The sequence below is a fragment of the Plectrocnemia conspersa genome, unplaced genomic scaffold (assembly GCF_051122295.1).
Source record: "Plectrocnemia conspersa isolate PC_06_02 unplaced genomic scaffold, ASM5112229v1 ptg000009l, whole genome shotgun sequence".
Taxonomy (NCBI): Eukaryota; Metazoa; Arthropoda; class Insecta; order Trichoptera; family Polycentropodidae; genus Plectrocnemia; species Plectrocnemia conspersa.
Genome location: NW_028277173.1, coordinates 17,552,658 through 17,566,095, shown reverse-complemented (window position 1 = coordinate 17,566,095; position 13,438 = coordinate 17,552,658). Strand labels below are relative to the sequence as shown.

General features: G+C 33.6%; 1 protein-coding gene across 1 annotated transcript; it reads right to left on the bottom strand.

Moving 5' to 3' along the window:
• Nucleotides 1-536: 536 nt before the first annotated feature.
• Taf1 (TATA-box binding protein associated factor 1) lies at nucleotides 537-12,967 on the bottom strand. The gene is made up of 32 exons (XM_088193413.1): nucleotides 12,649-12,967; nucleotides 12,476-12,579; nucleotides 11,914-11,987; nucleotides 11,742-11,853; nucleotides 11,486-11,670; nucleotides 11,254-11,419; nucleotides 11,065-11,184; nucleotides 10,859-10,992; nucleotides 10,593-10,792; nucleotides 10,287-10,446; nucleotides 9,981-10,215; nucleotides 9,685-9,870; nucleotides 8,880-9,052; nucleotides 8,335-8,809; nucleotides 7,982-8,248; nucleotides 7,787-7,920; nucleotides 7,559-7,727; nucleotides 7,250-7,364; nucleotides 6,985-7,187; nucleotides 6,515-6,590; nucleotides 6,328-6,440; nucleotides 6,067-6,261; nucleotides 5,740-6,000; nucleotides 5,462-5,606; nucleotides 3,152-3,282; nucleotides 2,917-3,079; nucleotides 2,487-2,852; nucleotides 2,354-2,413; nucleotides 1,332-1,448; nucleotides 994-1,268; nucleotides 741-857; nucleotides 537-681 (listed from the first exon to the last, which is right to left on the bottom strand). The coding sequence occupies exons 1-32, from the start codon at nucleotides 12,875-12,877 to the stop codon at nucleotides 601-603; spliced, it is 5,541 nt and encodes a 1,846-aa protein (XP_088049539.1). The 5' UTR covers nucleotides 12,878-12,967; the 3' UTR covers nucleotides 537-600.
• Between the last annotated feature and the right edge of the window lie 471 nt (nucleotides 12,968-13,438).

Sequence of the window (13,438 nt, the reverse complement as noted above, 5' to 3'; positions counted from 1 at the left end):
GTAGGACTAAGTTAGTATATTGGGCTATGGCCAACATTACATTAGTACCTATAAAGTAGCCTGTTTGCTGCAGAACGCTCTTTTGTTTCTACGGCAGCCATGCGGTGTGGACCGGCGCTGCGAATAAACGACGTCACGACATATCGCTTTTTCATTCCACTTTCGAACCTTTACCGGATTCTTTGAGGATCCACTACACACACATATATGTATATATATATATATATATATATATATATATATATATATCAGTGGCGGGCGATGAAATACTTTCCCTCTCGATCGCTCACGTGTTAAGTAACGAGAATGAGTGAGAGATAAGGGCATGCTCTGATCTCTTATCTCACCACCCGTCACTTAAAAATATAGCATAAGGTTACTTTACTTTTATGTTTTAAATTCTAAATAATTTAAAAAATTATTATCATTGTGATTGTAGGGAAAAAATACATTTAGACTCGAGACGGAAACATTAGTAAAATATAATTTAAAAACAACACTTTTTCATATTAAATAATGTAATATATAAAAAGAAATTAATAAAAACATAATGTTTATTAAAAGTAATACTTAATTTACAAAAAAATAACTATAATTCGATTAGAACCACAAGCCATCTTCTGGCTCCTCTTCACTATCGGTAACTTGTAAATCATCCTGAATAGCACGTCCTCCTTGCTCCTTAAAAATAAAAATAATTAGTATTTTACAAATATATTAAATGTTTATTTATTCCATACTTGGTATTGAGGAGGCTCTTCCGGCTCTTGTTTGAGAGGAATGTCCAACTGCATCGGTTGATGCATAATAGGTTGTAGCATACTGCCGTCTGGATTTGGATAAGGAATCGGTGCAGTCTTAAAAAGAGAAATTATTAAGACTCAAAAGAAAACATGATTGAAATTGAAAAATGTAGGAGTTAATTTAATTGGACCCATTACTTTCTTAAATTTGTAGGTAAATACTATTTATATTCAATATTATAATACTCACACTAAACTCTTGATAAGTCTTTTCGTGATTGTCAAATTGATTAGCTATGACAAAGTCATAGTTTTCATTGGATACATTATAGACACCGCTATTGTCAGCATAACTCATGTTCATCGCTTGATGATGCATTGAACCGGTACCATCGTCATAACCGACGCCTTCGACGTCGTCATAACCATCAGACGGATCAGGAATTATCTCCCTCTTGACAGTGGCACCGGCGACCAAGAAATCTGATGGATCATAATTTGGATCTACGTCCAAAGATCCATCATCTATAAAAAATATTGGCGTAAAATATGTATATTTATTATTAGTATTTATCTTATAATATTCACCAGGATTCTGCATATATGGGACATTTGATAATTGCACCATCGCTTCGGCGGCATCTTGCTGTTGAGCTGGATCAACTTCTTCAAATTCGGAACTTTCACTGCCCGAATATTGCAGATCTATAATTAAAATGAAGCACGTTCATGCAAGTGCAATTATTAGATTTGTTATATGTAAGGAAAACTAAAAGTCTGAATGAAAAAAAAACTAAAACAATCAAGAAGGAAAGGTTAGAAGTTTCTGTGAATGATTTCTTTCAAAGCTGAGTGGCATAGATTATTTAAATATAGATAAAAAAATCTTGGAAATCAAGCAAAAAGATCGACACGGTCATAAAAGCAACGATGGAGAGAAATTGATTTGGGTGTTTAACAGTTAAAGCGCCGGAATCCGATTAGCACGCTTTTATGAAATTTGATTTTTAACAGACTCTTATTGACATCTTTGAATATTTTAGGGCACCAAAAGGGATTAATTATATTTTAGATTGTATATTCTTCTAACAAATGTCGTTATTATAATTCTTTCCATACAAAATTAAATAATTAAAAAATAATGTGGTTTAAGATTTTGTTAAAAAAAATGTTTTCGAATATCATTATTTATTATCCTAAATCGGTTTTAATAAATGTCACACCATAACGAATTTTCATTTGGAAATGATGCCGACAAATTCTAGGATAGTCTCACATGTGGTGTTCGTATTCTGAAGTATCATTTTATTCCTTATGGCATTTTTCAAAAAGCCGACAGAGATTTTGCGTAAATTGAATATTTATGACCGAAAAGTTCTCATTGATATTGTATTTGGTGAGTGCCCACACCAATTTTTATAATTATCAGTATGACGATTTGAAAATTGCCATTATTTGGCACTTTTTTCGATTGTGCGCAAATATGCCGGCTGTATGTGTATTTTTTCGCGCAAAAGTGCGGCGCAATAATGTTAAGATAAGCTGGGTAGATATGCTCATAAATGAAAATGTATATATATAAAAAATGTATAATATAACTAAATAATTACCATCTTCAAGATTATTTCCTTGCATTTTTTCGCTTTTGATCTTCGACTTCTTAATTAAACCTAAAATACAGGACATTTAATTATAAAATCTTTTTATACCACTATATTTAATTTATCGTTCAAAAATGATCACCTTGGTGCGCACTATCAGACTGTTTGTGCTTCTTGGGTTTGTTTTGCATCATGCCCTCGTTTGATTGCTTATCGTCCACTTCGATGCCTTCCGCTCCAGAGCTGACCTCTCGTTCGGCGTCCACTTCCGGCTCACCTTCATCTCCCATCATCTCAGCGTCTTCCTTCATCTTTTGTCGGACCTTCGCTATGATCTCCTCCAGCTGCTGCACGTGCTCGCCCAATTGGTTGAGTGCATCTCTGGTCACATTCAGCAGGGTCTGAGCTTGCTGAGTGAAGGTGGACTGGGCGCCGTTGTATGCCACGCAATTGCGGTATATGAGCTCAACGTCCTCCAAAAACTCTGCGCGACTATGATACTTATGTGCTAAAATAATAAAACTAGCATTTAGATTTTGTTTTAATAAAGTGATCAAAATTATGTTATGTACCGTGTATCTTCTTTGTAATCGTCTCCAGATCCATCGGACACTTGATAACATTGTAGTAATCCTTCACTTGTTTCTTATTTACGGGCTTAACGAACGGCCATGCTTCTGGCATCGCTTTGAGTTTAGTCGTGATTAGATTTTCAAAGATATAAGATAGAGCAACCTTTAAAAATAATAAGCTTTTAATGTCAAGGAAATGAATAAACTAAAAATTTAACATTAATAAAAATAATACTTGGTCATCATCGTCCAGAAGTGGATTGATTGCCTTTTCTAGTCGCATGAATTGTTCTTCCTTTTCCGTCAAAATTTCGACACAACGACGCCACATCCTTTGAGCGGCTACAGTCAAACTGCTACTTTTACCTAAACAAGTAGGAAAAAGATAATTATTGTTTTGTATATTTCAAAAAATGTGGAGCAAGATTGAGACTAAGATCGTATTTACAGTAAATCTATCATACGATTTGTAGGAAAGATAAGACGATGAGGAAATTAATGTAGATTAAGAAGGCATGCTATTTGGTCACTATAGCAATTTCACATTTTCTTCATATTATATATTGTATTTGTATGTTACAAGAAAAGTTATTTAAAGAAGTCAGGGTTTGGTCATGGCTAGGGTTCTCAATTATTCCTAGTTTTCAACCATTCGAATATTGAATAAAAAATGAATGAAGTATTTGAATATATTCGTAATTTTTTTCTCAGTTTTTACCAATATTAATTTATTTAACCAATTAGTGCAAAATATCAATTGCCTGTAAAATATTATTTGTTTAAAAAATAATTATTGGTAAATAATAATTATTTCAATTAATCATTAATCTCTTTCATAATCGTTAAAGTTTTTGAATTTCATAAAATATGTATAGCACAACGCAGTGCGAATTACTAATCAGTGAGAGCGATTACATACTTTTCGATCAGGGATGTCATTTCAGCGTTTTCAAATCATCAGAATTAAGATCAGCTGCGATTGAATTAATTCAGCAAAATCGATAAAACATTTCAAATACATAATTTTATAGAATTTATTGCATATACAATAGCTAATTATGTTTGAAACGGATTTGATATACATAAAGATCAGATTAAGATCAGCGTTTGTTTCGTGCGGATTTGCATATAAATTAAATAACTTGAAATAAATTAACTGCAATCGAATTATTGAACCAGTTGAAATAAAATCTTTGCGTCTTTAAACAACAAGTTCAAAAACGTAACACAAACTCCACGAAAATTTGCGATGCACACCTGTTTTTGAGATAAGTGTTAAACAATAAAAAAGGGTAAGCCTTTCCAACATTTTGTTTCGTTCATCGAACGAATTCTGCGAATTTCGGTCATAGTAGATACGGTCGATAAACATTATATTTACAAACGTTTTTCGAAGGCATAAATACTTTATTTTGTTGATAAGAAGCGTCTCATTGTCTCGATTTTGGAGCGGCACTAGTCACTCAATATTGAGTGAATAAACGACTATCTGTGTTGCTCAAGTACACAAATTGATTTTTTCTGAATTTTTTTCTAGATAGGAATGGTGAAGATAATATTTACAATTACAGGATATCACATCCTGTTGAAAATAAGAATAATAAACTGGAAAAAGGTTGAGAAATATATATCGTCAGTTTGTTTAGTATTTGAAATTTCATTATTTTTTGCTAACAAAAAAATATTTTTCTAGCAAATTTACTATGGTCTAATAATAATGATGATAATACTAATAATTTTCTTAATTTTAAGTCTTTTTCTTTAGATAAGTCACAAAAGATTTAAAAATTAAAGCCTGTTATTTTAAATGAAATTTTTGGGTTATGTAATTTAAGAAAATATATTTTGCAAGTACTAAATACTAATATACTTGACGTTTGTGTTTTGACACTATTTCAATTAAATTATTTTTGATAAATACATAAGATTTCATTTAATTTAGATTGAATACTTCAGTCTAAATTATATTTTACCAGATGTAATAAAATATAAAAATAAATTTTCTGGATGAATTTAGCCAATTAATATGAATAGATTTACATTATATATTTTTTTAATACACTTCGTAGAAAAAGTTACTGTTCAGATTTCGATTAGGAAATGTGCCAAGAGGAAAAAACAGAAATAAAATCCAAATCAAGATTGAAAATATACTGGGATTTTTAAAAATATACTGAGATTGCCAAAATTGTCATAAAAAATTGAGGGCAATGACTAAAAGAGCAATATAAACAATACATGTTTGAATTGGTTTTAATTGGTTGTTTTATTGAAGTAATGATAAATAAAGTCCAATTATAGTTTAATAAAAATATTTAAAAAATCGTATAATCGATTATGAAAGTAGAATGATATTGTTGTATTTTATAAAAACATATAGTATAAATAGATCTACTAGCAATATAATTTTTTTTTCTTTTATACATATATTTATATACACGTATAATAAACTATTTATATTTTAAATATTTTATATGTTATAATTAGTTATGTCAACTAATACAGAATTATACAAAATTAATTTATTAAAAATATAAAAACTCACCATTATACAAAGTGGAATTATCGACAATCTGATTAACGTCAGCGAGAAAATCTTCACGACTCTGGTAGCGTTTCTGGCGTAGATTATCTCTAATGGTCTGCAGATCCATGGGCTTCGTTACAATATTGTAATAATCTTTCACCAACTATAAATAGCATAACAAATTTTATCATAATACATTTAGCTATTAGAAAACTAACGAGGAGTTCAGCACAATTATAAAGAGAATATAGCAAATTTTCAATAGCCGAATTTCGTAATCGCAAGAATAAACATACTTTTCCATTGACGGGGAATAGGAACGGTTGTACGTCAGGTAGGTGACGCATCTCATTCAGAACGTCCTCGAGTAGTGATGATAGCGTGACTAACGGGTCAGTTCTCCTACGTTCGGCCGGTCTTCTGATTAGATAATCACAAGATTCGGACACGCGTGCCCTGCGACCCATTCCTAAACCGCCGGAGCCGCTGTTGCGAGATCCAACTGCATCTTTTGGAACTCTCAGAAGCATCGCACGCCGTTTGATCTCTTCGGCATGCTAAAATAATTAAGCAATTAACATATCACCTCATGAATAATTGAGTTTTTATTTGGGAGTGCATACCTTTATGAGTTTTCCACTCAGCGTGACTTTGGTATCTTCGAGATTGACAAGCTCTTCGTCGTCTGCGTTGAAATCCCTCTGGATTTCTTCTTCTTGTTCTTCAGTCAGTGCTACAGCTAGAGAACTAGATGATCCAGAATATAATGGACAGGATTTGTTCGTTCGCATGTGCCCCACTTGTCCGCAAGCTCCACACTATGATACAATATTCAGTTAAGATTTCTTTAATAAAGAAATGTTAAATGGGAGAGTACTGCATACCTTTAATTTGAGATCTGGTTTTGACTTATTACGTCTTCTCTTAGGTGAAGCATCTTCCTGTTTGATCTTATGTGGCGGTAAAAGTCCACCGGATCCTTCGACACCACTTCCACCTATAAACCATAAAATAAAAATTAATATGATCCCTCCACAAGTTACAGTATTATCATTAATCTTGGCAACTTACCAAATGGAACCGTAGTATTTGTATTTCCGGCCAATCTTTCACGTTCTTGATTGCGTTTAATTCTTCTCAGTTGTTCCTAAAATAATATAGCATTAAAAAGCCATGTTTTCACAATTCAGTCATTATAACGGAAAAATCATTATTAAAATATTAATTGTGATAATTGTGTATTACTAGTCATGCAAGTTTTATTGATAAATAACAACCCTTTCTAAATTATTACATTAAATAAATAACTTAAAAGTATTCTAAAATATGTTTTTTTTTTGTATTTGATGTATTTATATTATTTTGATAAAATAAGCAAGATAGCAACCGGTATCATTATGGAAACAATCAAACACCAAGAAGTTATGATTGAAAAATTGTCTTCTCATTGATTGTTTTTATTTGATTTTAAAAGACATCAACAAATTACCACCGAGGATCTGAATGTTTTCAATTTATAATTTAGATTGAAAGAGTAATACCTGAATCCTCCTCTTTTCCCTCTTCATCTCTTCCTTTTGAGCATCGTCCAATGTGGCGAATTGTCTGATGAAATTTTCATCTTTGGTTGATCTGATCTTTGTGTAAGCTTCGATGACGGGTGCTTTCCTGACTACCTCCACTCGGGTGTATTCCTTTCCGGCCGGGTTTCGGAATGTACGAACAATTCTCAGGATTCGCCCAGCTGAAATGTATATAGAGGGTCATTTTTTTATTTTGAATTAAAATTAGAGGCAGATAACAAACCATGAGATGCAGAAGGTTGCTGATCCAAATTCTTATTTTGTTGCTTGTTATCCGACTGGCCTAATATCAAACGACGCAGTTCAGCTCTTTCAGCTTCTTCTCTTTCCAGGGAGAGCTAAAAATTACATTTGATTTTCAGTAGTTTAAAAGTATATATTACATAAAGATATTTTATAACTAGTTATGGAACACAATAATATGTAAATCAAGTGTATGTAAATAAATCACTCACATTATAAATTTTCAGATATTGTATTCCATAATTAGATTTAAAGTATCTCTTTTTGTTTTAATATAATATTGTTAAACCTGTTCTGTTGTTTTCTTATTAGCTAACATATTTTCCAGATTCTTTCCCATTTCTTCAAGATCAGATTCTTCACTAACGGAACTCTCAGCTTCGTCCGTCGATAATACTTCAGTACTCGACAACACACGATTCTGCAGTTCAAATATTCTTTGACACTCTTCTTTGTATCTAAAGCACAGATTCCCCTAATGATGAGCGTTCACTAATCAATCTATTTAAAAACAAACCTTTCTTGATGTTCCGCAATCGAAAATCGATTTCCTCTCGAGAATTTAGTCATGCCTTCTTCTCCGGCCTTTGCTTTCTCAGTCGATAACGTCCGAACAACGTCAATAACTTCCCAACGGGATAATTTTTTGATCTGAAATTCATAAATATCTTATAGCTTTGTTTAAAATAACAAAAATCATTAGCCAACATACTTCTTCTTCAGGTACTCCGAACTTCCTCAACAATGCTTTGGCGTCATTTAGTGACAATCTTCGCAAATCGGCATCAGTACCGGTGACCGTTCTTTTAGGCTGTTGGTCCTGTTCTTCTTTGCTCTGCGTCGGTTTATTAGGAACGCGAACGTATGAAAAGCCTTCTCCGCATCCGGTAGGATCAGCCGGCCCTGTCAATTGCAGTAAGCATTTTCCACGCATTGCTTGAATGTAAGCTCTTGTGGTGTTCCATGGAGCTACTTTGATCTATTTAAAAAAAAATGAAAATAATAAATTTCTATAAAGGCTATAAATTTAAAAACTAGCAAAAGGTTATCGGTGAAAAATATTACCTCATCGTCCATCTTTAACTGCATCTCTTCATCATCATCTTCGTGCTGAGCGAAAAGGAACTTTTCACCATATCCAGCGTCTTTGAGACGCTGCTCAGCAGCTGCCATACTAAAATAAGCGCAGCACTGCTCCGGAGATACCATAGCTCTTATCTCTTCTTCGGAAGGCAGACGAAATTCGGGTTTTATTACCCACCAATTTGAATCCAGTCCCGTTCTCTTGAAATCGGCACACAGTTTTAGTCTTTTACGAATCGACGATTCTGAGTGGGCCGGAAAGGCCCTCTTTATATCGTCCATTCGGATACGTCTCGGCTTGTCTCTGGACTTCCAAAACAGTCTATAGATAAACACTTGTAAGAAATCTCTGACAAAATTATTGGCTCTCTTTGAATTTGGTCCGGGAACTTCGTACAATGGACATTCTTGACCGGCTACGAACAATGCGTCCATCTCTCTCATGAAATATTGTTGTCTGAAAATAACTAATATGTTTAAAAAAAATGTATTCGATCGTTAAAAGAGATATTGGATTTAGAACAAACCTTGATCGAATAACTAAGAAATCACCAGGCGGTATATTGTGCGGATAAATTGGAGCACGATACATATTATTCTCGACAACTTGTTGAGATTGTCCTGGAGTTAAGATTCCTAAGAATGGCGATGTATGAGCGTATGCCACTTCTCCGTATTTGAATGGTTTCGGTCCGTTATCCTAAATAAGATTTAGATGGATTTAGTAATGGGGTTTTCGAACGTATACTTTTCATTATTTAGTCTCCAAAAGTGCAACTTCACTAACAAGTAGTACTTTCAGCAATAAATGTAAAAGTTGATGCCAGTTTCAACATGTTCATTTTACTCAATTCACAAGATAATATACTAAGAAGCTACCAGTTATCTATTTAAGTTCTGAGATTTCCTGAATCCTAGTGGATCATCACAACACAAACTAACGGTTAAGGTTGATAGTCTTTTAATGTTGATGAGAAATTTGAATTCACCAAAAAAATTGTAATGGAATACAGTTGGTTGTAAAGGCATCGAACATGTGTGATTGAGTTAATGGGCTGTCATAATTTAAGACGAGAATGTATTTTTTCTTTTTGCTTCAAATGACCTCATAATAAATATCATAACGTAACAAGAATTGACTTAAGAGACGAATGTTTCTGCGATGTCATGAGCAAAACATCGGAAAAATCGATATATGCTGGCAAATGAAATTAAATAAATAAACATTGTTAATAATATGATATAACAAGAAAAAAACACAGGCAAAGCTATATATATTTTTTTATAGTTCCACAACACTGATCTACCATTGATGAAAATGAAATAACTTACTTTTCCAGCTGATCTTTTATAATAATTCTTGATTTTAGAGCACATTCCGACTTGATTTATAAGCGGTGGATGTTCTTCGCAAAATTCGATCAGCACTATTTCACCGTCACGGCCACTCAAATCGTCCACCGTTCGCATGAAGAATACGTCACCACCACCAGACGCCATTCTTTCAGATTCTCTTTGCTGAAAGCAAAATTAAATTCTCTCATAATAGAAAAAAAACCCATAACATGTGATTTCTTGAAAGGGAAAATGTAAACACAAAAGAAAAAACATATATACAATTAAAATACCTTGAGCTTCTTCTTGATGTGTTTGAGGAGAGGTGTAACTGGATGAGGACCGGGCGTCGACAGTACTCCATGCGAATATTTACGCAAAGGCGGACGATGGAATGCTCGCAATCTTGCAGGTCCCATATGAGTTTGTATCACAGGCGCCCGTAGTTCAACAGCTGGAGTACTGTGCTGAATCAATTGAACGCCACCGGCTCGGAGTCTCAACGTCGACGATCGTGCAGCGTAAAATCTAAATCAAAATGATAATTTAAGTTTAATAAATAAATGTTTAATAATTAAAATAGGGTTTATACCACGTACACATCATTCGAAATGTTGAATGGATCTCGATCAGGCGATTTTGGTGGCGGCGGAGGAGCATCTTCTTGCAGGACGTTGATGACGCCGGCTTTGCCGAGCAGCAGCTTTGATTTCTTGACATGAGGATGAGGTATTTTGACTTTGGGTTGTGGACCGCGTTCTGTAGTAAAAGAATGATCATAGTGAAAGCTAGATTTTTATAATATAATCGATTTTACGCTAGCGTTTAGAATAAATATTCCTTTATTTTAAACATCTAATGGTCTGTGTATGATCAAGTCACTATACATGTTATTAGAAACTTACCAGCCTGTATTTTAGATGGGTCGATGTCGTCAGGTATTCCGAGAATGATATTTTCATCGTTTGGATCGAGCGTGAGCATCTTCGGTTCCGGTAATGTTTTCATAGCGCCGGCGTCCCAAATTACTTCCTCTTCCCATTTTCCATAAACCAATTCTTCGTTTTCTACCGGAAATATACTGTACCAAGTGTCATCGTCTCCTCTGTAATATTATAAAACATTAGCATACTCTTCTGATAATAATTAAATTTTAAAATATTTTTATTACGTAGTTGGTGGTGGTTGTTTCGGTAAATGTGGCAAAGGTGCTCTTCCAGGATGTGAAAAGGCTTGTGCAGTCCGATTTCCACTGCTCGGTAACCATCCGGCTGCATTCGTTTTGCTGTTGAGACGTGCTATCACCTAATTTCGAGTTATATTTTGATCACATATCAAATTTGAATAGCATATTTGTATGTAACGACATTCACAAACCTTTTGTTTAATCTCATTGCCATCCCACACGACATCATCTTCCCATTGCAATTGAGAAACCATCAAAAAGGCTTCATCTGGAAACGTTTCTTCAGGTATCGTTTCCAATTCGTTTTCGGTCTGATTGAAATAAATATATTAAGCCATTATACTAAAATACAATTTTTTTAATACAAAAGTGATACTAACCTTTAATTTGAATCCATAATTAAAACCTTCGCCCGATTCAGAAACTTGCAGCATATCATACCACACTTGAGCTGGACCGTAGCGCCAATGGGCAGTGTTTTGATTGTCATTATTTGCATTATTATTAGAATTGTTGTTATTATTCCCGGATCCTTCTTCCCACGGCCTATAAAATTATATTTTTATAGCAAAATGTAGAATGAAGTTGTTAATATTTGATTTATGTATATACCTGAGTAGCTTTTCTTCATCATCTGAACAATATTCAAAGGTAGTCAGTGCTGTTTTATTATCTTGAGGCGTGTCACTCGAAGCAGAGTCTGTGCGTTTACGTTTCCTTCTTCGTTTAACACCTCTCCATATCTGCGGCAAGCTTGAAACTCTACCGGGTCCGAAGAGTCGTGAAAATCTCAATACCTATTATTATATTTTATCAATATATACATTCTGATGTAATAATATTTATAGCTTATACTAAAAATATGTACTTTGTTCACTCTAAAATCGGGGAATAACTCTGTAACGTCAATGTTTTCGTATTTCGACGGTAACATGTCCGCCAAAGGAGTGTCTAGTCTTCTTTTACTGTCTTTAGGAGATCTGAGAATGAAACGCAATAGATAATAATGCATAATTTTGGCGTAACATTATATTTATTACCCAGGAGGTTGCGGAGGCGGCATAAGACTCCCGTCGTCTTCCATGTCTCCTTCATAGCCGGATTCATGATTGTGCTGCATATGAAACATAAAATAGCTTCATATTTGAAGAGTAAAACTTGATTATAATAAGGAAAAAGTTTAATTTGATTTAATATATTTACATCGATAAATGTCGAATTATAATGAATAAATACAAATTTCATATAATCTCCTCTTTCAAATAAATGCATTATAATTATAATTTTAAGTCAATATAGCTTATTCGATGACATTCCAATTTAGCTAATATTTCTATTTTATTTTAGCTTCAACACACATAGCATTTTTTAAATTGCAAAATGTACAATGAATTATTTTTTACTGTTATGGCCAAAATGGTCGTCTTTTATGCATCGCTTGTTCTTTTTTTACACCAAGCATCGACATATTTTTAAATGTACAATTATGAATAAAAAAATTGAATTTTATGGCCAAACTTCGGAAAGCTATTTACAAAATTGTTGTCTCTTTCACATCAGTTCTTCTCTTTTTATATGACGCATAATAACACACAAATTTACATTGACTTGATTCGGTCGTATTGGTTCTTCGTCTTCTTCGGCGCATTCGTCAAAATCGAAATAGTCCTCATCTTCTATTCTAGCTTGTCTGGCTTCAGCTTTATCTAAAATAAGTAATTTGATATAATATATAATATATCTTAATGTAATATAAATCTAGTAAATATACTAACCTTTATCGCTGTCTCCGGAATCATCGTCATAGTCCGGTCTGATTTCTCTATCTTCCACGAGTCCATCTAGCGTATTAAAGCCCAAGCGTCCCAAATGACACAGCGCCCGTTGAGACTCACTGTCCAAAACACTGTCATCTTCTAAGCGGCCATGATCGTCAATGTTGCCGAATAAGAATCCAGACAGGTCAATTCCATAGTTGTCGCCTTCGTCGTCACTTTCACCCATTATGAACGTTTAATCAATCATAACAATGACACCAAAACGATTCCTGTGCACCGACCGCTACATAAAAGCGGCGTTTGACGTTTCAGTATTGCCATATGGAAAAATATTTCATCAAAATAAAGGAAAAATAATCTTTTAATGTCAGTTATATTATTGAACGCTTAAGCGTGTATTGTAATACATAATTTTAATCAATTTATAATATAATATGTGTTTATAAATTTTATTTTTGTGTGTCAATGTCGTCATCTTTGTACCATCTGGTGACACGTTGTTGGGCTATAAAGGATGGCAATACATTTTTCACAAGCGGAATGTTTTGTGAAAAGTAAGTATGCATATGTATATGAGACCTGAGACGTTCAGAGCATATAAGGGGAACTCGACAAATAACCATTTTGAGAAAAACGAGATTATTTTTTTTATGTATGGGCGAAGTCGACAGCTATCTATCTCTCTCGTAACTACTGCGTAGGTACGAGAAAGCTAGATATTATAATGTTGAATTCGCCCTTTGTACTCGTAACCTGAACAGCAAAAATCAGCAGATGAATTTATAAA

Excerpts from the sequence above, each read along its gene's own strand:
- Taf1 (XM_088193413.1), bottom strand. The coding sequence starts at position 12,877 with ATGGGTGAAAGTGACGACGAAGGCGACAACTATGGAATTGACCTGTCT. Across the intron at positions 7,365-7,558 it reads ATAAGAAAACAACAGAACAG|CTCTCCCTGGAAAGAGAAGA; the intron begins GTTTAACAATAT and ends TGTAATTTTTAG. Across the intron at positions 682-740 it reads AAGAGCCTCCTCAATACCAA|GAGCAAGGAGGACGTGCTAT; the intron begins GTATGGAATAAA and ends TTTATTTTTAAG.